This window comes from Leucopleurus acutus (assembly GCF_964270905.1).
Source record: "Leucopleurus acutus genome assembly, chromosome: 2".
In the NCBI taxonomy this organism is placed as follows: domain Eukaryota; kingdom Metazoa; phylum Chordata; class Mammalia; order Artiodactyla; family Delphinidae; genus Leucopleurus; species Leucopleurus acutus.
The window spans coordinates 158,191,161-158,215,350 of record NC_139143.1 but is presented as its reverse complement, the minus strand read 5'-3'; the positions used below and the strand labels follow the sequence as shown (position 1 = coordinate 158,215,350).

At 46.9% G+C, this 24,190-nt stretch overlaps 2 protein-coding genes across 4 annotated transcripts in view; one reads left to right on the top strand and one right to left on the bottom strand.

Annotated features, from left to right (window-relative positions):
* Window positions 1-3,044: 3,044 nt before the first annotated feature.
* MED8 (mediator complex subunit 8) lies at window positions 3,045-8,823 on the bottom strand. Of its 3 annotated transcripts, none has more exons than XM_082832517.1 (7): window positions 8,755-8,823; window positions 7,393-7,511; window positions 6,009-6,153; window positions 5,180-5,320; window positions 4,906-4,987; window positions 4,293-4,541; window positions 3,045-3,452 (listed from the first exon to the last, which is right to left on the bottom strand). In XM_082832517.1, the coding sequence occupies exons 1-7, from the start codon at window positions 8,758-8,760 to the stop codon at window positions 3,388-3,390; spliced, it is 807 nt and encodes a 268-aa protein (XP_082688643.1). In that variant the 5' UTR covers window positions 8,761-8,823; the 3' UTR covers window positions 3,045-3,387. The 3 variants fall into 3 exon arrangements, with proteins under 3 accessions (XP_082688643.1, XP_082688642.1, XP_082688644.1); XM_082832516.1 differs by lacking the exon at window positions 8,755-8,823 and adding an exon at window positions 8,362-8,549; XM_082832518.1 differs by lacking the exons at window positions 3,045-3,452; window positions 8,755-8,823 and adding exons at window positions 3,484-3,633; window positions 8,362-8,549.
* A 72-nt stretch (window positions 8,824-8,895) lies between these two features.
* Window positions 8,896-24,190, top strand: part of SZT2 (SZT2 subunit of KICSTOR complex) — a 50,401-nt gene continuing 35,106 nt past the window's right edge. Inside the window, exons 1-5 of the mRNA XM_082834383.1 lie at window positions 8,896-8,964; window positions 19,099-19,224; window positions 19,535-19,708; window positions 20,018-20,188; window positions 23,497-23,628. Of these exons, the coding sequence (XP_082690509.1) occupies window positions 8,938-8,964; window positions 19,099-19,224; window positions 19,535-19,708; window positions 20,018-20,188; window positions 23,497-23,628 (630 nt within the window). The 5' untranslated portion in view covers window positions 8,896-8,937. The remainder of the gene's footprint in view (window positions 8,965-19,098; window positions 19,225-19,534; window positions 19,709-20,017; window positions 20,189-23,496; window positions 23,629-24,190) is intronic.

The window sequence follows — 24,190 nt, the reverse complement described above, 5'->3', positions numbered from 1 at the left end:
AGAGATCCAGGAGCTGCCTCAGAGACGCACAGGAGCTCAAGAACAAAAGAGAGATAAGTTAAAGGGACGAAGAGAGGAAGTTTGTCCTGTGGGACAAAACACATGTTGAAGCAATGGATGCTACGGCCCTGTCAGATGGATTGGAGTTCACCTTCTGTTCCAGTCAGAAAGCCCCATCTGCAGGGTGGCAAACCCCTTCCAAGTGTTAGCCCCTGTGCATTCAAAGCTGACGGGCCAGAGCCACATCGAGCCTCCATAGGTTGGTACAGTGAACCCTCTGGACTGAACCAGAGAGGGACCACAGCCCCCAACCCTACTCCTGGTCCACTGCTAAACTTCAATAGGCTAGCCCCCCAAATCTGGAACAGATGGAAGAAAATGTACACCCCTTGGTAGTTTCTCTGAACAGTAATCAGGAGTTGACCTAGGGTGGGCATTTGGAAGGATTCCGCCTCCGTCCTGCCTGGTGCTGGGATCAGCTCACACGGCTCCTGTGTCCACAGGGCACAGAGAATACATTGTCCATAAGGAGGATTATTCTGTACAAGAAGCTCAGACAAAGGGAGAGGTTGTTCCCAGCTGCCTGGGGGAGGTGAGAAGGGGGTGGGAAAGGGACCAGCCTTGCACTGGGGCATTCCTGCAGAGCTCAGCTTCTTCCCTTCAACAGCAGGACAGGAGGTGGGCGCTACACCCGCTGCAGCTCAGTCCTAATGGCAGGACTGATAACGGAGTTAGAAGGAGCACTTAGCTAGAACAACCTATCTACCTTGGCTGTTTCCCAAGAAAATGCAAGGTGAAGTTAGGTGACCTAGCTAGGTAGGGCAGCAATAGACACCAGGAGGGGAAGAGAACAGGGTGACTGGGGCAATCAGCAAAAGGGACATTCAACAATGACTGAGTCCCAGCCTCAGGGCGGAGCTGGAGAGGGAGTGGTCCTAGCAATGGGTGTCATGGGAACACTGATGCATCCACCTTCAGCAGGATGACCTCTGTGCTACAGAATATTGAAGTTTCACAGCTGCTGCTTCTTTCTCCAACCCAGACACACACCTGGGAGACGATGGCCTAATCTCATTCTCCCGGGGCCCCAAGAGTAGGAGAAAACACAAGCCCTAGGCCAAACAGAGCCATCAGAAACTGAGCAACACTACCAGAGTGGAGCAAGAGGGCCATCTTTTGCAAATCTGAAATCTGAGCAAGGGAGCAGGTCAATGTCCTCTTCTTGAAAGGAAACTCTGTATTCCCTCCTTTGGGAATGAGTGTGTTAGGGATGGGAGATACTCTCCATTGAGGCATTTACTGGGCTGTATGGGCCCCAAAGTTGGCAACGCTACATAGGTTTGTGCACTCCAGAGGATCTGGGGTTGAGGGGTTGGGAATGAGAGCACGTGCTCCCGGAGTGAATATAAAGACATGAGTGCCTGCGGAGTAAGGACTGTTGGTTTAAGGGCACAAGATGTAGGTGGGGTCCTGCATATGTCCCTGCTGGCGCAGGAGGACATTCCCACTCTGGGAGGACAAGGAATCCATTTCAGATGGTACTTTGGGAATGACGTCAATATTAGGCTGGGACAACAAAGAAACTTGGGGTGGTTTCAATAGGTCCAAAAAGTTTTCAAGAAACTTTCAATAGGAAGGAATCTTTTGGCAGAACAAAGGACAGCAGTCAAAAGATGCTCCAGGGGTTTTAGAGAAGCACACCTTGAACTCTATCCAATATGACAGTTAGCTCTGACATTTCCAGTGTGAAGGGAAGAGAAGATAAGGAACATCTGAGAGGGCTGATAGACCGGTAAGGGAGCACTGCTGAAGTGGGCGACAGGTCTGACATTGCCTCAGAGCTGATGGCAGGACTTTCCGTGCTCCTGTGTACTATGATCAGTGAGCTGTGTGAATACCATTTCTTGTCTTGATGGAACGGGAATGGATGTGACATCTGCAACCACTTTTCCAGCCCTTTGCTGCCACAGCCTGGCAGAATTCTGCCTGGCACTGAACAAGTGCCAAAGTACTAATGTGTGACAGAAGAGAACAGAAAAAAGGCAGCTGGAAGGTGTGAGAAGGGCCTCCTATTACCTCTCAGGACATTTAGATCAAAGCTAAGAAAACTTTTTATTGGAAAACAAATTAGAATTGCCTTGCAGCAACCTTGAAAGTCTGATATGTAGTCTCCAATCCCTAAGTAGCTGTCTCAATTTATCTGTCAGATTAACCCTGATACAGTGGCCATCAACTTAAATAACTTTATTCAGAGAAACCCTTTGGTCCCCTTCTGCTGACTCAACCCCTGCCCTAGCTCACAACAGAGAGCTAAGCAAGGCAGCTTAAGCTGGAGACCCAAGCCCACTCTGCTCTCAGCTTTATAAAAGCAGGCAAAAGTACTGGCAGCTGCCACCTCCCGCCATCCACCTGGCCCTTATTGGAACCACAGGCTCAGTGTACTGGAGAAAAACCATCCTGGCTGGAGCCCAGGAACCAGGCAAATTATGAGGATAACTCAACCATGATGAAAGATGGTGTGAGGTGCAATTCCCCTCTCCCTCTAAAATAAGAAAAAAAGAGTCTGGGGAACAAGGGACTTTTTCATCTGCTAAGAAAAACCCTTTCTCACATAGTCCTGCCTGGTAGAGCCACTTCCTGAAGAAGCCCCCATATACCGGGCCTTCAACATCTTCCTTCGTGTGTGAGGTGTAGGGTAAAGGATAGGGTACTTTGTGACTATTTCCCAGATAAGAGCTCAACTGGCTTCTCAGAGGATGGAGAACAGAGCAGGCCTGAGCTTCTCCAGAGCCACAAGTGGACGGTCTGTCTCAGACCAGAAGCCTCGTCACCTGCAGCTTGGAGAGATGGCCAGGATGGAATCTGGGCAGGAAGGCCTGCGGAGACAACAGGCCTCTAAGGACACAGAGGCTGTCACCGTTTCTGGCAGCACGAAATAAGCACAGGCTTTCAAACAGAGCTGAGCGGTCCATGATCTTGTGTCCATCAGCTCACCACAGACATGAAGCAGTATCAGATCAGGATAAGTTCTGGATCGAGGACTGAAGAGGGGGCAGTGGGGAGAAGTGGCTGTAGAAACTCTCATTTATTGAATACCCATTATTTCATAGACTGTGCCAAGTGTTTTACATTCATTTCCCCATTTTAATCCTCACAACAACCCTATGAGGTAGGTATTATCACCATTTATAAACAAGAAAACCGGCTCAGAAAAATTAGGTCACTTGCCCAAAGTCACACAGCTAGTCGGCAGTGGAGATGGGATCTGTCTGTGGCTGAAAGCCCGTATTCTTTTTATTATACCCATCTAGGTCAGCTTTGGGCAAAAGGCAGCTTCACTGCCCAACTCTGCAAAGAGCACCTGGGAGTGGAGGTTGTCGGCCACACTCACCGCTGGTAGGGATGCATGGAAGCCGACTTGATGTTGGTTTTTATTCCACTTGGCATTTTCCCTAAAAGGAACATGAAGAAAGACACCTGAAGCACAGTAAGACGTTCATGGTAAATCAGAAATGTGGTCCCTCAGGTTCCCTTCTGCACCTCCGCTATCATCTCAGAATCTCTGTGGCATCTGACCCTGGACGGCAAGGCTCAGAGGTATGGCTCTTCGTCCAGCCCTCTCCCTGAAGGTGTCTAGGAGGAGGAATAGTGGGAGGGGTTGGAACACACCTGGCTCCTGCTCACCCCCTCCTAGAAAAAGAGAACTAAATCTGTGGGACCCCCATTTAATGTCACAGGTAAAAGAGTGCTATGTTCTCTCTTATTTTAATTGTCCCTTTGTCTGGACAGCTTGGAAGAAAATACCTCTTCTAGCTGCTTGCATCTGAACTCTGCCAGGCTGTTCTTATAATTACTAAAAGCGAGCAGGAGAGACAGGATACAGAGAAAGGAATACACGCAGCACTGGGAAACTTGCCTGCTTGTCCATTCCCAACACACCTACCCAATGGTCCTAATGAAGGTCTGGCCATTCATTTTTCTACCTAAGACAAGACAGTGAGAACACACCTAATACCCAGAGTTAAAAGGGACAGAAGGGTAGTTGAGACCGAGGTCTGAGATGGGGTGGGAGGCGAGAGCAGTTTCTGCTTGTCAAAGTTCTTCCTCATTGTCTGGTACCTATTAAGGGTCTCAAATGAGACTTTTACTCCAAAAGTTTTTTTTCTGGGTCACAGTCCAAGGGAGAAAAGGAGAATATCTCCAGCTCTGGGGACGCTGGGGCCCCAGATAACCCAGCTTATTCCCACTTCCCTGCTCAAGGTCTGCCACCATGCCAATCCCTGTCACCTTACCTGGTTGACCTGCTTGGGCCATCTGCACCCCACTGAGCATTGGCTGCTGCTGACTCGGAGCTCCTGCCATCTGCACCTGCTGTAATCCTGAGGCTCCTGCGAGGATTGTCCCAGCTCCTGGCTGGCCCGGCTGGCCAGGACCACTGCTGCCTGAAGGCCTCCAATTAGACAGCCCCTTCCCGAAGGCAACAGCTGCCACTAATGCATTGGTGTCTGCTGGGTTAAAGGTCTGCTTGTTCGGCCGGAGACCTGAAGAAAAAGGTAAGTGGGGACCCCGAGGTATGCCTCTGGCCCTGGACCGAACCTAGCAGCAGGAAGACCAGTATGGGTACCAGGGCTTTGAGTTCTGACTTCAGCAGAATCTAGGCTCCCTGGCAGCCCAGAGGAAGAGCCAGAGGACCCCCATGACTATCTCAGAATACTCCCTTCTCCCTTTGCCCATTTCCTCCACCTGCTCCAGGGCTGGCCAGAAATACAAAAGGCTAACAGAATGGACGCATACCTTTTCCCAAGCAGCACATCCTTTCGTCCTCACTTCACCACTACCAACACCACCCTTCCTATTGATCTTATCCCTCTTTCCTCCTCCGTTTTGCCACCAATCCCTCCATACCTCCACTCTCCGCTTCTCGTTCCTCTTTGCTGATTTTCTCCAGAAGGTTTGAGCACATTTTATTCAAGCTCTGGATCTGCTTCTGCAACACACATAAATTTGTGCAGAGATTAGGGCAAGCAAGAAATGATTACGGGGAAGTTTCTTCCTTGGGCTATTCCAGGGGCAACTGAGGGGTAACCAGCTGTGCATCCCTACCATACAGAGGTGGTAATGCCCAGCTTCTCATGATAAAATTCGGGGTGGGGGCAGCAGGGCAGTGACTCAGTCCAACCTGAGCTGCATCAGCACCAATGCGGGCAGCATCCGTTGTCAGCTGCTTCTCTTGCTCTTCTACCTCAGGGTCAGGCTTGGTTCTCAGATGGTCAGGGACCACCTCATGGCTAAAAACAGGTACACGTCCTTCAGTCTGCCTCTGTAACACACAGATTTTATTGATCCTACTCTGCACTCCAAGAAGATTCAATCTGGCCTGATATATACATAGTTCCTTCCACAGGCAAACAGTGCATTTTCAGGGAAAACACAACCTGAGACTAACAATATCTGGTTTCCTAAGACACTATCCCCCTCACTCCATCCTTCAGTTCTGTCTACTCACTCCCCTATCTCTACCAGACCTAAGGATAAACCTCTTTCTGACACATTTAAATCAAAGATTGAAAGAGAAAAAGTCAGGGACTTCCCTGGTGGTCCAAAGGTTAAGGCTCCGTGCTTTCACTGCAGGGAGCACGGGCTGGATCCCCGGTCGGGGAACTAAGATCCCACATGCCGCGCAGCTCAGCCAAAAAACAACGACGACAACAAAACAAAACAAAACAAAAAAAGAAAAAGTCACAAAAGAACATACTTTCTGCTCAAGACAGGTGTTGGAGGAAAAAGGTCTTTGTCTTGGTGACATATGCCTCAGATTAATTCAGTTTGGGAATGGCTCTCCCAACTCCAGAAGGACAAAAAGCAAAGCCTCCGAAATGCAGCCCTCGCTTCTTACTGCCACACACTACTGCAGATTCAGAACTTCTAGAATAGCCAACCAACCACTGTGCCCTCAGTCCTCATCTAAGAACTTAATTTCCCAAGTTGCACCCCTCTCCTCCTCTTACCATGAGATCTTCATCTCGGTCTGGGGACAACACCAGAGGGATGATGACCTGGTTACGGAACAGTGGTGTCTTTTCATGCTTCAAGACCTTGTTCAGAGTGTTCAACTGTCCAGAGAGCAAGGCAAAGCTGTCCAGGACAGATGGCCTGGTGGTGGAAAGAAGGTGTCAGAATGTTCCCAGTAAAGGAGCCTCAAAGGGGGTCCTTCAGACTAGGAATACCCAGACTCACCCCCAAAACACTCATAGCCCTACGGCTGGCCTGGGCAGGAACTAGCCTGGCGCACAGGGATTATGGGGTTAAGAAAGAGGGACACACTTTCAGTTTCTGATACAGATGGAGAAGAAAGGCAGGTCATTATAGCAGGCCCCCCTTATCTGCAGTTTCACTTTCCGAGATTTCATCTACCCGTGGTCAACCACAGTCCAAAAATATTAAATGGCAAATTCCAGAAAAAAACAATCCATAAGTTTTAAACTGGGTGCTGTTCTGAACAGCGTGATGAAATCTTGCTTCATCCTGCTCTGTCCCACCCAGGACGTTAATCACCCCTTTGTCCAGCATATCCATGCTGTATACACTACCCACCCCATTAGTATAGAAAAAAAAAAACATAGTATATACAGTATAGGTTTCAGTACTTTCACAGTTTCAGGCATCCACAGAGGGTCTTAGAACTTATCCCCCACAGATTAGGGGGGACTACTATATTTGAATGGGGGTAAGGACAATGGCACAATAGGAACCATGGCTACACTATTATCACTAAAACTTCAGAAACTGGGTAAAAGTCTCCCTTCTGGCCTAAAAATAGTATCCACACTTCCAGAGTAGATTGGACCTAAAAGACTCAGCAACATCCATGGCAAGAGATCCAGTATGAATACTGTAGTGGGAGGACCCACTGCGGGAGGACCTCCTCCCAGAGAAGTCAAATGATGAGAATCAAAAGCTAGTGAGAGGGGCTTCCCTGGTGGCGCAGTGGTTGAGAGTCCGCCTGCCGCTGCAGGGGATGCGGGTTTGTGCCCCGGTCCAGGAAGATCCCACATGCCGCAGAGAGGCTGGGCCCATGAGCCATGGCCGCTGAGCCTGCGCGTCCGGAGCCTGTGCTCCACAACGGAAGAGGCCACAACAGTGAGAGGCCCGTGTACCGCCAAAAAAAAAAGCTAGTGAGAACCTGGGCTGGGAAACTGGGCATTTCTCTACTTCCTTACCATGGGGGCCCAAAGCCAACTTCAGTGTTAAATGTTGGGAAACCCAACTCTTTCTAAATCAAGAGATGTTTGCAAACTGATAAATGGTTACGTCACTGGAGATGTCCTATCCAGCAGGTGGCCTGGCCCCCCATCCATGGAGCCCTCCCCAGCTTGCCCTGGCAACCCTTACCAGGTCAGCCGGTCATATTCATTCTCCAACTTGTAAATGAAACTCCCCAGCGAATTCTTCAGATCAGCCACTTGACTCAGCAGTGCATCTAATGATGCCTCAAGCTGCTTCTCCTCCCTCTGCACCAATAGGAATAGGTTGGTTACTCAGATGAGTGTGAGGATGACACATACAGAGGAAGGCTGAAAAGCCAGGATGACAGTGTGCGATACCAGTCCAGTGACACAGGATCTCATTGGCACAGTGAGAGCCAGGTTGTTTACTTTCTTTGGTATTAGGGTTACAGACAGCGTCAACCCTTAGACCTTTACACCCATTCATCTGACCTCAATTCCTCCTACCTACTGATTCCTTTCTCTCATTGCTCCTAATCCAGGCCTGGTTTTTCTCTGTATTAGGTACACTCTATTCTCTCCCACTGAGTAATTTTCACCAGACCTAATGCCTGGGGTTTATTGTCTTTTGGGCACCTCTGCAGCATACATACTCTGACTTCCTCTGTCCTAAAACCTGCCGGTGAGTGTAGCCGTTCTTGCCCATGATACAATCTCTGGAAAATCTACCTACACATGAAGGCTCTTCTGAATACCTGCCACTGCCGCCGCCACCACCGCTGCCATCCCCCACCTTCATTTGCCCTCAGTCTTTGCTCCTTCAACCTCCTCCTTGCTAAATTAATCTGCACTCATTTTATCTCTGTGCCAATATTCCTGTGCCCCTTTCACAAGCTTAGTCAACCTATAAAAACTTACGGAGAGGCTACCAGCTGCAAGAAACTAAGTGACAAATGAAAAACGGGCACAGACTAGGAAGAATGAAGCAAAACTGTCTTAGCAAATTGTCAACGTGCAGGACAGAAGCCTTGATCCTGGGTTCCACCCACGGCCTCAGATTATATTAGTCTGGCTTTTGGCCATCGCGGTCCCACAATTCCTTCCACCCTCGGGCTTCTCTCCAATTACAGATTACCTGTTCGGTCGGCATCCGACAACGGCCATCCAACAGCCTAGGCCGGGGCCTGAGCCGATCCACCACTTTCTTGAGTCGTCTTCCTTGGACTGCACCTCAACCTTCCCAAATTACGACCTGATCCTTTCCCACACCCTAGCAAGTCAGTGCTGCCTTCTCCCTCCCGACTTAACCGCAGTCTGTCTCCCGTCAGCCGGGCTCTACCCCCATCTCTCATCTGCGCCGCTCCCTCGCCAGTGGGCCTCTGCCCCATCGCGCGTCCCCTTATTCGACGGTCGAGGGCTCTACCCACTCCTCTCAGCCCCAACTCCTTACTCCCTCCTCCGCCAGCCCACTCTCGGTCCCCGATACCCGAAGCTAGCTAGCGGTCACTAGCGCCAACCTGGCCCTCACCTGCATTGCGGCAACAGGGGCGGTGTCAAAGACTTCCTCTTCCGTTTCCCAAGTCAGCCAATCAGAAAGCTCAGGACTCGGCCCTCCCCCTCACTTCCTGTCCCGCTGGTCGCCAGGCCACCGGGTCAGGGGTCACGAGCGGAGCAGCTTCACTGGCCCGGGCCGGCGCGGGAGGGCTGTGTGATGGCCTCGGAGCGCCCGGAGCCGGAGGTGAGGGGCGGGCGGGCGCAGCGCTGGGTCCCGAGATCCGAGGGGGAGGGTCCGGCGGCCGGGCGCGGCCGTGGCCTCCTCCGGGTACGGAGCCGCCGGGTCATCCCGAAGCCCAAACATTCGTTATCTCCTTCCCCGCACTTTCCCGGGGGGCCTAGCGGAGGAGCTTGTCGCTGTTTTGTTTGCCGAAATTTCATCCACGACGCCAACTCTAGGGCTCTCGGGTTCTTTGACCTCAAAATGGTATTAAGAAAACCTGTATTTTGATTTTCCGTTGCAGTTTCAGTGGGCAGCTTTGCCAGTTGCTGCATTTCTTCAAATATTGGAGTGCCATAAACAGCATGAATTTAGTTCTAGCGCTCATGCTTTTGGAGAGCAGCTTTGGTTTCATGAAAAAACATTTGACTCAGAGAGAAGCCTCGTTCCGGTATTGGCGTTGCCGTGTAACTATCTGTGCAACTCCGGGCAAGTCTTGACTTCCCGGCCTGTTTCCTTCTCCATAAAGTACTTATCATTGGTGTATTGTTAGGGTCACATGTTTTAAATCAGAAAATGCAAATAAAGTATCCATAAGGTGCCAAGGACCATGCAAGGAACTTTATATACATTGTGTCATTCAAACTTGTGCAAAGGAAGGTGGCAATACCCACTGTCATTTACAGGTAAGGAACTGAAAATCGAGAGAAATACCTTACCCAAGTGCTACTCTCAGCTGGGGTGTAGCAGAGTTTTGGAGTTAGAAGATCTGAGTGTAAAATCTCAGATTTGGAAAGAACAACGTCACTAGGAGAGGGGCGCAGTGTTACAAGAGAATATATGAGTAGATGGGAAGGGTGAGAGATGTGTATGATGCAGATAGTTGTCATTACTTATTGAATGCTTACTGTGTGTCAGGGACCATCTCAGCACTTTACCAACATCAATTAATACTCTGAACCCTATGCAGTAGACAATATTATCATCCCCATTTTTCGGTTGAGGAAACTGAGGCACAGAGATAGATATTAAGAGTAATAAAGTTGCACAGCTAGTAAGTACCAGAGCCAGGACTCCAAAACTGGTGGTCTGCTGTAGATCTTGCGTTCTTAGTCATAATGTTTACAGTATAAATAATAAAGTAGCCACAGGATGGTAAATCTCCAGTACGATGTCGCGAGCCCCAAGATTAAATATGGTTGTAGGAAACTACCCTATTAAAAAGGATCAGATGTGTTGACAGGGGTGATGGAGTAGCCTGTGCATCAGAAATATCATTGAGGAAAACCGATGAAGGTATTTGGAGTATGTTTTGTTATGGATTAAAATGAGAAAAAATGGAGGGATGTTGTGGTGAAATACAACATACCTGTTAGGCAGGTAGTCTAAAACAGCATTGCATCCAATGCAAGGCATATATGTCAGTTTTCTAGTAGCCACATTTTAAAAGGTAAAAGCAGGTAAAATTAACTTTAATAATATATTTTTCTTTAACCCCATTATTTCCAAAACATCATTTCAATATGTAATAAATATTAAAAATTATGAGATATTTAACATTCTTTTATTGTACCAAGTCTTAAAAATCCAGAGTGTATTTTACAGCATATCTCACTTTGGACCAGCAACATCTCTAGTGCTCAGCAGCCCCATATGGTAGTGGCTACCATATTGAGCAGTGCAGATCTAAGGGAACTTGGAGTCAAGACATACGCTCCTGGAAGTCTCACTCAGCCAAAAGTTCATTTGTTGAATTCTTGATTTACATTTCTGAAAATTTTATCTCAGAAGGTAAAGGGAGTGAAGAGTTTTGCCCCTGAGCAGAAAAGTGACTGATGGTTAGGTGTTATTACAATTCCAAGAGAGAAATATTGGGCATAGTCAGATTTAAGAAGTCATTCATTCCTCAGATACTTAAATTATTTTATGCTGCTGCTATGGACTCAGAATTGTGCTAATTATCAGGGTGGATGTGGAGCAGTGTAAGACACATTCCCTACTCTAATGGAGTGCACATGTTGAATTATGATAATAAGCGCTTCAAAGGAAAAGTACAGATTGAATGAGTGTTTAACAGGGGTTCTTAACCTAATCGTTCAGTGGAGGGGGTGGATCAGAAAGCCTCAGAGGAATGACATTTAAGCCGGAAGAAGGAGTGGAAGGTGGCTGTGAGAAGAGGCAGAGCGCATGCATTACAGGCAAAGGGAATAGTGAAAATCCTGAGGTAAGGAGGGGCTGAGGACCTTCAGAGAACTAAGACGAAGCAGCTGCCAGTGTGGGCGCAGTGGCAGTGAGAAGAGCCAGCACGAGTGCTTACTGAGTATCATCTAATACTGGGAAAACCCCTGTGAAATAGGCACCATTGGGACTTCCCTGGCAGTCCAGTGGTTAAGACTAAGCCTTCCAGTGTAGGGGGTGCGGGTGCGAGTTCGATCCCTGGTCGGGGAGCTAAGATCCCACATGCCTTGCGGCCAAAAAACCAAAACATAAAACAGAAGTAATATTGTAACAAATTCAATAAAGACTTTAAAAATGGTCCACATCAAAAACATCTTAAAAAAAAAAAAAAGCACTCTTACTATCCCTGTTTCTCAGATGAGGAAGTTAAGGCACAGAGAGTGTAAGTAACTTCACCAAGGCCTTATACTAATAAGCAGCAGAACCAGCGTTTGATCTGAGGTGCTCGAACTCAGATGGAGGTGGGTGAGAGAGAAGGCTGGTGAAGAAGATTCAGGTTGAAGCCGTGCTAGAGGTTCAGGACTTTGGCATAAGTACAGTGGTTCAAGGGCAGGTGGAGACTACATTATTTTGTGGGATTCTGTTAACAGAAAACAGCACAGGGGTTGGAAAAGTCCAGGAATAATTTATACCTTAACCACCAAGGGACAGGGGCAATGAACAAACAACAAATTAATGAGATGGACAATGTTTGCTTCATCCTGGTATACGTGGTATGCAGCACAGTGCCTGATAATGTTTTATTCATCTTGCTATAAATGGTATATAGGCCTCAATAAATTTTCCAAAGAATGATAGGCTTCCTCTATCATTGTTCTGACTCTCCTGATTAATTGCCACAACATCCTTCTGAAGTAGACATTCTTTTCCTTTTTTTAAATTTATTTATTTTATTTATTTATTTTTGGCTGCATTGGGTCTTCGTTGCTGCACGTGGACTTTTCTCTAGTTGCAGCGAGTGGGACCTACTCTTCGTGGCGGTGTGCGGGCTTCTCATTGCGGTGGCTTCTCTTGTTGTGGAGCACGGGCTCTAGGCGCACGGGCTTCAGAAGTTGTGGCACTTGGGCTCAGTAGTTGTAGTTCACGGGCTCTAGAGTGCAGGCTCAGTAGTTGTGGCGCATGGGCTTAGTTGCTCCGTGGCATGTGGGATCTTCCCGGACCAGGGCTCAAACCCGTGTCCCCTGCATTGGCAGGCGGATTCTTAACCACTGTGCCACCAAGGAAGTCCCTGAAGTAGACATTCTTATCCACATGTTATAGATGAAGAAACTGAGGCCTGGGAAAACTAACTTGTCCAAGCTCACCTAGATAGCAAGTAGTAGAGCCAGATTTAAATCCAGATCTCTGACTTAGAAACCCTGCTTTCCCTTTGCCAGACTGCTCCAGTGCACTTCAGACTCAGAAGGATTAAGTATCAGGGATTAAAGCTCCATATGAGTGTGGGTGCTGGGAGAACACAACTAATTCAGAATGAGAATTCAAACAGTAAAGTGGAAGAATCACTTGGGGGAGCTTGTTACGTATAGCTTCCCAAGCTCTCTCAGCTCTTAATTCAATTGGTCTCGGATGGTGCCCAGGAATCTGCATTTTAACAAGCACCTCAGGTGGTTCTGATGCTGCTGGTCCTTGGATCACACTTGGAAAAATACCATTCTAGCTGCTTTAATTAATTCTTGAGTCTTTAGTTCTGTTAAATCACCTCTTGAATGTGAAGAAAACTTAGAGATGATGTTTGTGAAAATATAGTCGTTGACTTGGAAGGATCATGTATGGGGGGAATGTTGCGAGAAAACTCGAGTTAGGAAATGTTCCTGGTTTCAAGAGAGTGGATTCTATAAGAACTGATTGGTGAGCTAGACTTCAGTTTGGCCTTGAAGAGTCAGTCTGTCATTCAAAATAACCTTCGAAACAAGGTGGAGAAATGGAAGCTGCACAGCAGTGGAATTAAGCAGCCTACTAACAAATAGTGTGAAGAAAATATTCTAATAGGACAGTGCTTGTTTATATCCTCCATCTGGTGCATTCCCCTTTCCCTCCTCACTAGGCCAACCCTGCTCAGTCTTCAGGGTCACTTTCTCTTAAGACTCTTGCCTGAGTCAGGTTACTTTGTTACATGCTGTCATAAAACCACATTCTTATCCTTGGCACACTTAGTCTGTATTAATGTAGTATTTAGAGTGATTATTTGATTAGTTTTTTCCTCCATTATAGGGTAAATCTTGCGAGGGCAGAGAATGCCAATTTTTGCTTTCCATTGTATCCTTAGGACCAGCCCAGTGCTAGCATGTATCAGGCTCTCCGTAAATTTGTTGACTGATAAATGAATGCATGCTCACCTTGCCTTTGTCCTCTTGGGACTTGGATGAGGACTTGATGGCATCCTGATCAAATTAGCAGGGAAGTTAAGCGGGAAAGGGATTTACTAGCAGACAAAACAGTAGTCAGGCTTCACAATAGAAAATAGGCTGGATTTATCCAATGTAATAGGACGAATTGAATAATTGTGTGTGTCCCAAAAAAGCCAGCTGCATGAGGAGAGAATGGGGGATGTGTCTAAGCAGCAGCAGAAGCGAGAAAGTCAGAGAGGTTTCTTGGGTCAGTAGCATGGTAAAGCTTCGCCTGAAGTAAATAGAATCTAGGAGATTCTGAATCTGTGACCTCACCTGGATATTGTGCTCTATTCTGGCCCCCACATTTTAAGTTGAAAAGTAGACCAACCAGAGTTCATTCGTAGTCACGTGATCTAAGATCTAAAATAGTGAGGGAACTTGAAACCATGCCGTTTTCTTTTTGTTTTATTTTATTTTTATTTATTTTTGGCTGCGTTGGGGCTTTGCTTTCTCTAGTTGCAGCAAGCGGGGGCTACTCTTCGTTGTGCGGGCTTCTCACTGTGGTGGCTTCTCTTGTTGCAGAGCATGGGCTCTAGGGACCCGGGCTTCAGCAGTTGTGGCTCGCGGGCTCTAGAGCGCAGGCTCAGTAGTTGTGGTGCACGGGCTTAGCTGCTCCGCGGCATGTGGGATCTTCCCGGACCAGGGCTCAAACCCGTGTCCCCTGCATTGGCAGGCGGATTCTTAACCACTGTGCCACCAGGGAAGCCCGAAACCGTGCCGTTTGAGCTACATTGAAGGAACCTGGAGATGTTTATTATGGAGAATCAAAGACTCAGAACCATCATCAGATGTTTGATAGCTTCTCCTTTGGCAGAGGTTCAGAGTTTTCCCTGTGTGGCCTCAGGAGGTAAAACCCAAAGTGAGTTAGATATGTTCAAGAGAACAGATTTCAAGAGCAGGCCAAGGTAATATCAACAAGACAGACTCTGGCTCAGTGTGAAGAAATTTCCAACTCTGCCAGCTAAGTGGGGGTGGGCCAAAAAAGCTGAGGGGAATGGCTGTGCAGGACTTCCTCCAGACTCAAAGAAGCAGCACCTTGTTACCACTACTATGTGCATTTATGTGACACTTTTAACTTTACAGTGTGCTTTCACCCATCATTGGGGTAGGTGGTGGTATTTTATAGAGGAGGAAACTAAAATTCAAGCCCAGAGTCTCAGCTATCATATCACATTTTCTTTCCATAATACTGTAATTCTGTCTAAAATCTATTCAAGTTTACACAACTCCCCTTCCCCCGATTCCAGAATTGTAGAAAAGCAGATGATACCAGTAAAGAACATACTAGTGAAAAAAAGCTTGGTAAAAACAACTTTCAGGGAGGCGAAGTCCAAACAACAGACTGGGTTAGTTTTTCCATAAAGCAGATGAGGAAGGATGAGAACTCTTGAACAACAAAAGCCAGATGTTGAAAAAAATGAAAAATTAGGAATCTCTGGTAAGATACTAAGAACATAGCTTGAAATAGAGAAGAGAATAAATAGAGCTTGCGAGAGCAATTCCCCTCATTCATACATTCATTCGACAAATATTCAAACCCTTAGTGTGTCTTGGCGCTGCGCTAGTTACTAGAGATACAACAAAGAACAATACAGACATCCCCTACCTCCCTGGAGCTCCTACACTTGTAGGGGAAACCAACATTAAAAAATACACAAATTCTTCATTATGAACTGTGGTGGATGCTATTAAGTAGTCCAGACTGCTTTGTGAATGCCTAGCAGAGATAACAAACAGTGTAGGGAATCATGGAAAGGTTCATTTATTAAACCCAGAGTGGCCAGAATTTTAGTCCTAGAAGATGAAGTGAGCAAGTGTCCCCAACTGTCCTTATGGTGCTCCCTCCTTTAACCCTGGCTCAATATGGGCCAAAACTCCTTTCCTGGATATTTCCTTGCATAACTGAAACAGGCTGGCATTTGAAAAAAAGTCTTCACTAAGCACCAAAGAAGAACAAAAAGAAAAATATGGAGACTAGTGTTAAGATTACCTTACCTTAAGAAAAGTTGTACTGCCTGTGATTCATTTTAAATGCTGCGTTTGCTTTGCTTAGCTTAGAACATATAGTGAATTCACTTATTCAGCAAAATTTTATTGAGCATCCTATTGCCAAGCAATGCACCAGGCTCTGGGGATAGAGTGATAAACAGAAAGGGCTGCTGAACTGGGATATCCTTCCTATTCTGATAATACTGAGCCCAGCCCCTCCTTTTTTAGATAAGAACCTTGGCAAGGATCCAGCATAGTCAACTTGTAGACGAGAGAGGTCACTAATATCATACCCACGCCAGTTCAGCCAATCCTGAGGGAGAGGTTGCCTACTGGCATTGAGCACAGTTGCGCTTTCTCTGAGAAAGCCAAAGCCCAATGCAAATGAATACATTTTATGGTGTTTATTGGTGCTCTAATCATACATATGGAAGCCATCAGGCCTTGAATTTCTTATAAGGGTGTTGACAAAATACCAATGAAAAGTTAATATTAAATGTTTTACAGTACAATATGTAAGTATCCCCAAGTTAATAGACTAACACTGTGGGAAAGAAATTAGGCAATCTGGCAGAATTTTCGAGATGTTAATCAGGGAGAAGGCCGTCTTTTCTATTTATTTATTTATGGGAGTATCTCCTTTTGAGACCAAGGATCAGAGAAAGAGAGGGCAGATAATTGCTGCAGTTTCCTTCTTTGCCAGTAGACCCCTTTTGTCTTTTTAGGAGTTTGGCAATAAGAGCGTTCAGTTTGATGGGACCTTTTGAGGGGGATGGTGGTTAGAAATGATGGGAAATAGCTATATCTGATTTCTCTAGCTAACGGAAATCATCCTGCAACTTACTGGTTTCTGATGTTGCCTTAGTCATCCTTGACACCTTGTTTTTCTGGCTTTTCTTTTGGTTACTTTCCTCCCTACTTCAGTTAATCACCAGTTCTTGTCCACTTTTTTTTTTTTTGCGGTACGCGGGCCTCTCACTGTTGTGGCCTCTCCCGTTGCGGAGCACAGGCTCCGGACGCGCAGGCCCATCGGCCATGGCTCACGGGCCCAGCCGCTCCGTGGCATGTGGGATCTTCCCGGACCGGGGCACGAACCCGTGTCCCCTGCATCGGCAGGCGGACTCTCAACCACTGCGCCACCAGGGAAGCCCCTTGTCCATCTTATTTTAAAGATTCCTTAAAGTACCGTTGAGCTCACTTCACTTGATCACTTGTCTTGAAGGTTAGTTCAACTGACTTTTCCAAGACTCTCTCAGTGAAAGGCAGTGCTGGTTTTACATTCTAGCACACAGCTACTTGTCTCTTCAGGAACAGTCTCAAGCAGTTCACAGAATGGCTGCTTTGAGTAGCTCTGGTCTCGGCCATTGTCATCTCCCCTGGTTGTTAGGGGATCTTTCTAAGTCATGTGGTAGCCAGACGGAATTTTTTTTGAATGCAGATATAATAGTACTGCCCTGCTGAAAAAAGAGTTTGGTAGCTTGACCTAACTCTTGGATAAAATCCAAAGTCCTAGCCAGGGCCTGCCCCAGGCCAGTGCAGGGAAACAGTACCACAGAGAGTAGTATTTCCCAAAATGTGATTTTAGATGGTGCAGAGACAAAACACAAAATAATACTAAATCACATCATATTGATGTTTAAATTGTCTTTTTGATTATGTCAGAGCATCCTTTCTATTTATAAACCCCCATCGTGTTCCTTCTTGTAACCACTTTAAATCTTTTCTGCTCTTAAGTCCCCAGTTTGATCCAGTTGTCACACTCAGTAGATGGGTTTTGCAGCTCATCAAGCCTGGGTTTGACTTCTGGCCCTATGCCTACGAATTCTGCTAAGAATTCTGCTGAGAAATTAACTTTTTTGGACTTCAGCTTTCTATTAAATGTTTTGTGTGAAGACTGAATGCAGTTACTTAGGTAAAGAGCCTAGTACTGGGCCTGGTAATAACCTGTAATAGTTGACTTCTATTTTATTCTTATAAGTGCCATGCACCATGCTGAGTGCTTCATATGCACGGTTTCCCTTCATCTGCAGGACAGCACAATTAGATTGGTATTAGGATTTATCTCCATTTTACAAATGAGGACACTGAGGCTTAAATAGTTTAAGTACCTTTTCCGCAATCTCACAGCTAATAAGAGGCTGAATTGGGATTCAAACCCAGGCTGTTTGAGTCTGAAATTCTTGTACTGAACTTTTACAGTGTACAATTGGATGTATTTTAGGTGCTCAATAAATATGAGTTCCTTCCCTCTTCTTCCGTCTCCTCTCATCCATGCCATTTCCTAATATCTGTTTCTATACCTCTTTATGCTTGCCTTCTGAGGAAAAAAGACTTCCTTCATCTTTAGCCATTGCATCGCTGCTCTCCACACTCTTCTCCGACATCAGGCACCCTTCATTATTGCTTTTCCACGACTTTTTCCATCTCTTCTCCATGCATATTTCCCCATTATTGAAAAAAAAAAATCTTCACTTCCTTTCAACATCCCGTTTCTCAACAGGTAGTCACTGACTTCTGCTCACTTCCTCACAGCCTGTCATTTCCCCCTCACTAGGAACACCGGAGGAGAAATTTGCAGTTTGTCTGAACAGGAGGAGAGTAATCTTTTCATCTGAGGCAAGAGTAAGGGGGTAAAGGAATGTTACAGATAAGGGTTAATCTGGAGGAAACATTGGAGGAGTTCACACCAGTTGACCCTTATTTTCTCTGCGAAACAGTAGGCACATTTATCTTCCGGGATGGCGGGGGTTGAGAGATTGGAAAACCTGAGTGGAATAAGGAAAGGTTACTGACCAGGGAGAAATAAAAGGATTGGTAAAGGCCACTAGAAGTGGCACCACTGGCGAGGTGACAAGTTTCTTTCTGTCAGAGTACAGCTGGTGTGGTATTTGTGTGGATAAGGAAGAAAGTCAAATTCATCCTGAGTCAAGATTTAGCCGGGCTTGTGTAGTGACAGGTGAGGACACGGGCAAGGGAACTGACACTTGTTAGGACACAGTTGAACCGACTGCCCATGAGGCAGTGGAAGGAAGGAACTAGAGCGTTGACAGCTGAGCAGGGTGTGGGTGGGAGACTGTGACCCACAGAAGCTGGGCTTTGAGGTCTTCAGTAGGCTGCCATTCACCCAGTGAAGATCCTTTAGTGCGTGCTGTTGTCAAGGCTTATTAGGAGAAACTGCCAGGCATTATTGTCTGCTCTCTTAAGCAATTTGCTAAGCACAGGGACACAAAAATAGAGCAAGACACAATCCCCACCCTCACAGAACTTAGAGTTTATAGGAGAAACTCACATATCCATTGAAATGTGCAAAGGTCACTTGGTCTACATAGAGGTCTTTATAGGGGGAATGGGAGCCAAGAGTTGAGAATTGAATCCTTGGGAAGCCCTTGCACTGAGGTGGGGGTAAACGTTTCACTTCTGCTGCCTTGCCTCTCACTAATGGATTCTGAGCTCTTTGGACAAGTTACTTGCACCATGATCTATATGTACTAGGAACTAGTGAATTTTTATGGATTTTTTTAAAATGTCTCTTTGTCCCCAGGTGGAAGAAGCTGGGCAGGTGTTCCTGTTGATGAAAAAGGATTATCGAATATCCCGAAATGTTCGCCTGGCTTGGTTCCTCAATCACCTGCATCAGACTGTGCAGGCCACGCCCCAGGAGATGCTGGTGAGACCCAGAGACACACAGGATGTGAAGGGCTAGCCCCGAGGATCTGTTTTTTTAGGAGGGTGCTGGAAACACACAGGAGGGGAGACTAACTCTGAGGGGTCTGATTCTAGGAGGGGCAAGTGACTTTGCCCACAAGATGATTCCCCAGGGGAAATCTTGTTTAATTGTTTTTCCAGCTCGGAAGAGTGCTTGGTTGGGTTGCAGAAGGTAGAACCAATGGTGTGTCATTTTGGATATGGAAGTCAGGTCCTGGAAGGAAAGGGGTGACTTCCTGACTCTTCCCTTTCCTCCCCGTCTTAATTGTCAGCTTCAGTCTGAGCAGGAGTTGGAAGTCCTCAGTGTCCTGCCTCCTGGATGGCAGCCAGAGGAACCGGTGGTCCCCAGGCCATTCCTCCTTGTACCATCCACCCGGGTCACCTTCCTGGCCTGGCAGTATCGGTTTGTCATTGAGCTGGACCTCAGCCCGTCTACTGGCATTGTGGTAAGGGGTTGGTTGAGGGGAGACAGTGGGAAGAAAGGATTGGGTGGGAAGTGAGGAGAAGAGGAAGGGCCTGGGATAAGTGAAGAATGATCCCACAATGATGCCGTTTTGGAAAGGAGACAGGTTTCCTTTACACAACGGAAGGAGTGGGGGGTGTTTGAAGACAGATCCCATTCATCTGTGACACCGTATTTGGATGTGTGATCAACCTTAAGAGTCCCACTGACCCATGGAAGCTGCTTGTTTCTGCCCTCCGCTCAGGGCTGCCTTTGGTTACCCTTGAGAGACCTTTCTCTGCATTGCCCTCAGGATGATTCCACAGGCGAGATCTTGTTTGATGAAGTTTTCCATGCCCTCTCCCGCTGCCTAGGCGGGCTGCTCCGGCCCTTCCGAGTGCCTGGATCTTGCATCGACTTCCAACCTGAGATCTACGTCACTATCCAGGCCTACTCCTCAATCATTGGCTTGCAGTCCCACCAGGTATTGCATCCTTTCTTCAAGTTTGTATCCTCAGACCTAATTTCGGATAGTCCACTGACCAAGTCCTTATCCTGTCTCCACGGTCCGTGCCCAAAGTCCCCAGCTCTCCTCGAACCTGTTCCTAGTCAACTCTGTGAGTCTCTGTCCTCTTAAGAAGCATCCATTGCTCTGGTCTTACAGGGCCTTCCCATAGCGTTAGGTGAGTTGGCATTGACTGGACAAATGCCCCTCTCATTCCTCCTCGAAGTCTCTGGTCCTGGCCGCTGAATGGCTGTTTTCTCTCCCCCGCTCCCTTTAGTTCCATCAGAAGGTTAGCTAATGTCCTAACTCCTTGCACTACCAGCAGGAGAAACAAAGACCCAGAAACATAATTTCTTCCAAGGACAGAGGAGGGTCATTTTTCTCCTAGAGCCCTGTGAACTGGTGGGTGTAACACTGACCACACAGATAATTACAGGGCTTATCCAGCACCCAAGCAGGCCATGAGAAGGCACTCCTTTTTGGAGAATGGCCAAGTCTGTTACTGGAATATCTGTATTGGGCTTAGATAAGCATTGGTCCAGTTTCCCTTCATCTACTCTTAACCACCCTCAACTCACTGGTAGAGGCTTACCCTGAAATTGTCCCTGATGGCTTCATTGTCACCTTAGCTATCAAACTGGCTTTGAGAGAGGGGGATGCAAGGAACAGTATCTGAGGGGCTGAAATATACACAAGGCAATTGGTACATGCCTGGATCCCAGCCCTCTGCCCTGGTTTAAAGTGTTCTCCTAGTGCAGGTGTTAGGACTGTTGGTTGTGGGCTACATCCCCAGACTTTGCAGGTGCTCACAGTCAAGGCGGGAAAAGCCTGGATATTAGGTAATCACTCAACACTTGGTTCACTTTGACAAACACTTACTAAAGCCTGATCTATGCCAGGCCTGGGCTAGGTCCTGGAGACACAGATGAATCAGACCCTGTCCTTGTCCTGATGGGAGGGGTTGAGAGTTAGTTGCGGAGACATATTAAAGGGGGTAATTTCAGTTGAATGTGATAAGGGCACTGATAAGTTTTGACTCGTGATATGGAAGCACCCAGCCAAGCCTGGGGCAGCAACAGGAGAGACTTTTGGACAAAGAGGCATTTGAACTGAATCTTGAAGGATGAATTGATGTTAACTATTCAAAGAAGAGGAAATGGGCTTTCCAGGCAGAGGGGCCAGCAAAAGCAAAGACACAGAGCTATGAAACTGTGCTCTCAATCACAGGGGTTCTAGGGACTTACATGTTGCTCAGTTGGACACAATGAAGTTTGAATGATGGGGGGAGGGTTAGGGGGGTGGTAAAGAGGAGACTGGAGAGATAAGTGGGGGCAGAATTATGAAAGGCCTTGAATGTCATGGCTAAGAACTTGTACTTTATTCTGTAGGGGAGTTTAGTGTGGTGGTGAAGAGCACTGGATCTGGAATAACGGTGCCTTATGTGCTTCCTGGCTATACCACTTACTGGCTGTGTGTTCTTATGCAAGTTACTTAACCTCTCTGTGCATCTGGGTCTTTTCTCCAAAATGGGGATGTCAGCAGTACCAGTGTTGCATGGTGATTGAATTAATACATGTCAAGCATTTAAAACGGTGCCTGCCACATAGAAAACATGCAAATGTTAGCTTTTAAAACTATTAGCCATGGGTAGAGAACCACTGGAGGTTTGGAATGTCAGTGACAGGATCAGATGTGAACACTAGGAAGGTCACACTTGTTTGTGGCCAGTGAGAAAGATGGATGGGGGACAAATTCTGGATTGGGGAGAACAGGCAGAAGAGTATTGCAGCATGGGAGAGGATATAAGTCCTGAACAAGGACAGCAGCTGTGGAGAAGACAAGGAGTGAGAACTTAGGTAAGCCTCCAGGGCCACTTGCCACTAAGTCAGCTAAGAAGTCAGACAGCTTCCTCACTTGTCTCTGTAGCTCCCTCAAGATGCATCCTGCTGTTTTTCAAAACAAACAAACAAAAAGTCACGTTTATAATACATGCCCAGTGAAGGAGATTGGAAAAATACGTAAAATATAAAAAACTCACCAAACTCACTCATAATAACCACCCAGAAATAACTACTATTGACATGTTGTGGGCTGTGTTTCTTCTCTTTGAGTTTGTGTTTACTTCCCTCGCCACCACCCCCCCATCCAGAGAGAGGAGAAGCGTCAGGCTCATGCTAAACACACAGTTCTACCTCCTGCTTTTGTAGCGTGTGATACGGGCATTTTTCCATGTCACTAAATATTTTTGAAAACACAATTTTTAATGACCACTTGTCTTCATATTTTATCATATTTTGTCGCTACATATTTAGCCAGACCTTTACTGTTAGACCCTTAGGTTGACCCAGTTTTCACTCTTCTAAACAATACAGCTCTGAGCATCTTTCTCACCTTTTCACAGCCCCAGTTCCCACTATTCCTCTGATTCTGTTTCTCTTCTCACAGTCAGGCCTTTAGTGGTCCAGAGTCCCGCTCTGCCCTCTTCTGGCTGTCCCCACCCACTCACCCAGTTCTGAATAGAGAGAAGAAGTAGCTGTTGCACGGGAGGGCAGGGGTTGGGGAGAAGTGGGCAGGTTGTAGGAGTCTGATGGGGGCAGGGAGAGAGGAGAGATCCCGAGGGCCACCACAGGGACCACCAGGCCTTTATAAAATTTTTAGGATGGGGGCACTTATTTATGTCGAGAGTAGAAGGAAGGAAACCCCATGGAGAGAGAATGAAGCTATTAGATAAAAGATCCAAGAGTAGATGGAGCGATTAGCTTTAGGGAGAAAAAGGAGGAAGAGGAATCTTTTCTTCTGAGCCTGAAAGGAAGAACTAGAACACATAGATATAAACGTCTAGCAAACACTGAGGACATTTTCGATGGGTTGGAGAGTAGTACACCCTCAGGGTTAGGGTGAGTGGGTAGTTCCTGTTGACTTGTTTCCTTTCTCTGTGAAGAGGGGGGTGGGAATTATCTGCTGAGGGTAAAAGGAAGGAAGGAGCATTCACTGGGGGAATAAGATTTTGAGCTTAAAAAAGAGAAAAGGTCCAGAACAGCTTCTGTGTGCAGTGCTTAGAAATCAGCAAGAATACGAAAGTATGAGTCAACGAGAAAGGCTTTGCCTGGCCAGATAGGGCAGCTTATAGACAATGTTCCGGAGGCCGAGGTGGAGGAAACTGGAAGATCTTCTGGTGCCTCCACGCTTGGGGAAGCCCAGTGTGGAGAATAAATAGGGAGACCAGAGGGGTACTGCCCAGTGTCCCCCTGACCTTCATGGCTTGCTCTTTCCATCGTGCTTCTCAGGTGCTGGTCCAGGGCTGCCTTTTGGACCCTTCCCAGCGGGAGATGTTCCTGCAACAGGTGTATGAGCAGCTCTGTCTCTTTGAGGATAAGGTGGCCACCATGCTGCAGCAGCAGTATGATCCCCAGAGCCAGGTATGTGGGAGAGAAAGTGGGTAGAGGCCACTTAGAAAGAGGAGCTGTTAGGGACAGAGAGGAGAGAGGAAGGACAAGCCAAATATTATAGAGGGAAAAGACAGCAGAAAAAAAGGGCTAAAAGCCGGGGACAGAGGGAGCCAAGGAAAGAAGTGCTAGTGAGTGCACACAACAGGTTTCCTGTTGAAGAGCACTCAGATACACTCCCCAAGACACACGTTCTTGCTGGGAGAAAACGTGAAGGCAATTTGCTTGTGTTTTTTCAGTCCTGCATCTTCTGCCCCAGTGGCTCTGAGAAGGTGATCATGGGTGACTTTGGTCTGCAGTATTTTGCACAGTCAGTGATAAAGCTGCTTGGGCTCACTACAGTGCACTTTCTCATTCCTTTAGATATCCTAGAAGTAGCCAGGCAGGTAGCAGTTCTATATGTCTGAAGACTTAATCTGATTGATGTGTAAGACATTTCATAATGGCGATGGGAAAAATATGGAAAAGGGGCCTTATTGGCAAAAGGTGGGGAAGCCCTGCTGCAGTGCAGTGTGGTGCTTCATCTGGTGCTGGA

What these genes read in the sequence shown, in the direction of transcription:
- MED8 (XM_082832518.1), bottom strand. An exon ending in GAATATGACCGGCTGACCTG is followed by an intron (nt 6,154 to 7,392) that starts GTAAGGGTTGCC and finishes TTCCACCACCAG; the next exon opens with GCCATCTGTCCTGGACAGCT. An exon ending in ACGAGAAGCGGAGAGTGGAG is followed by an intron (nt 4,542 to 4,905) that starts GTATGGAGGGAT and finishes CTTTTTCTTCAG; the next exon opens with GTCTCCGGCCGAACAAGCAG.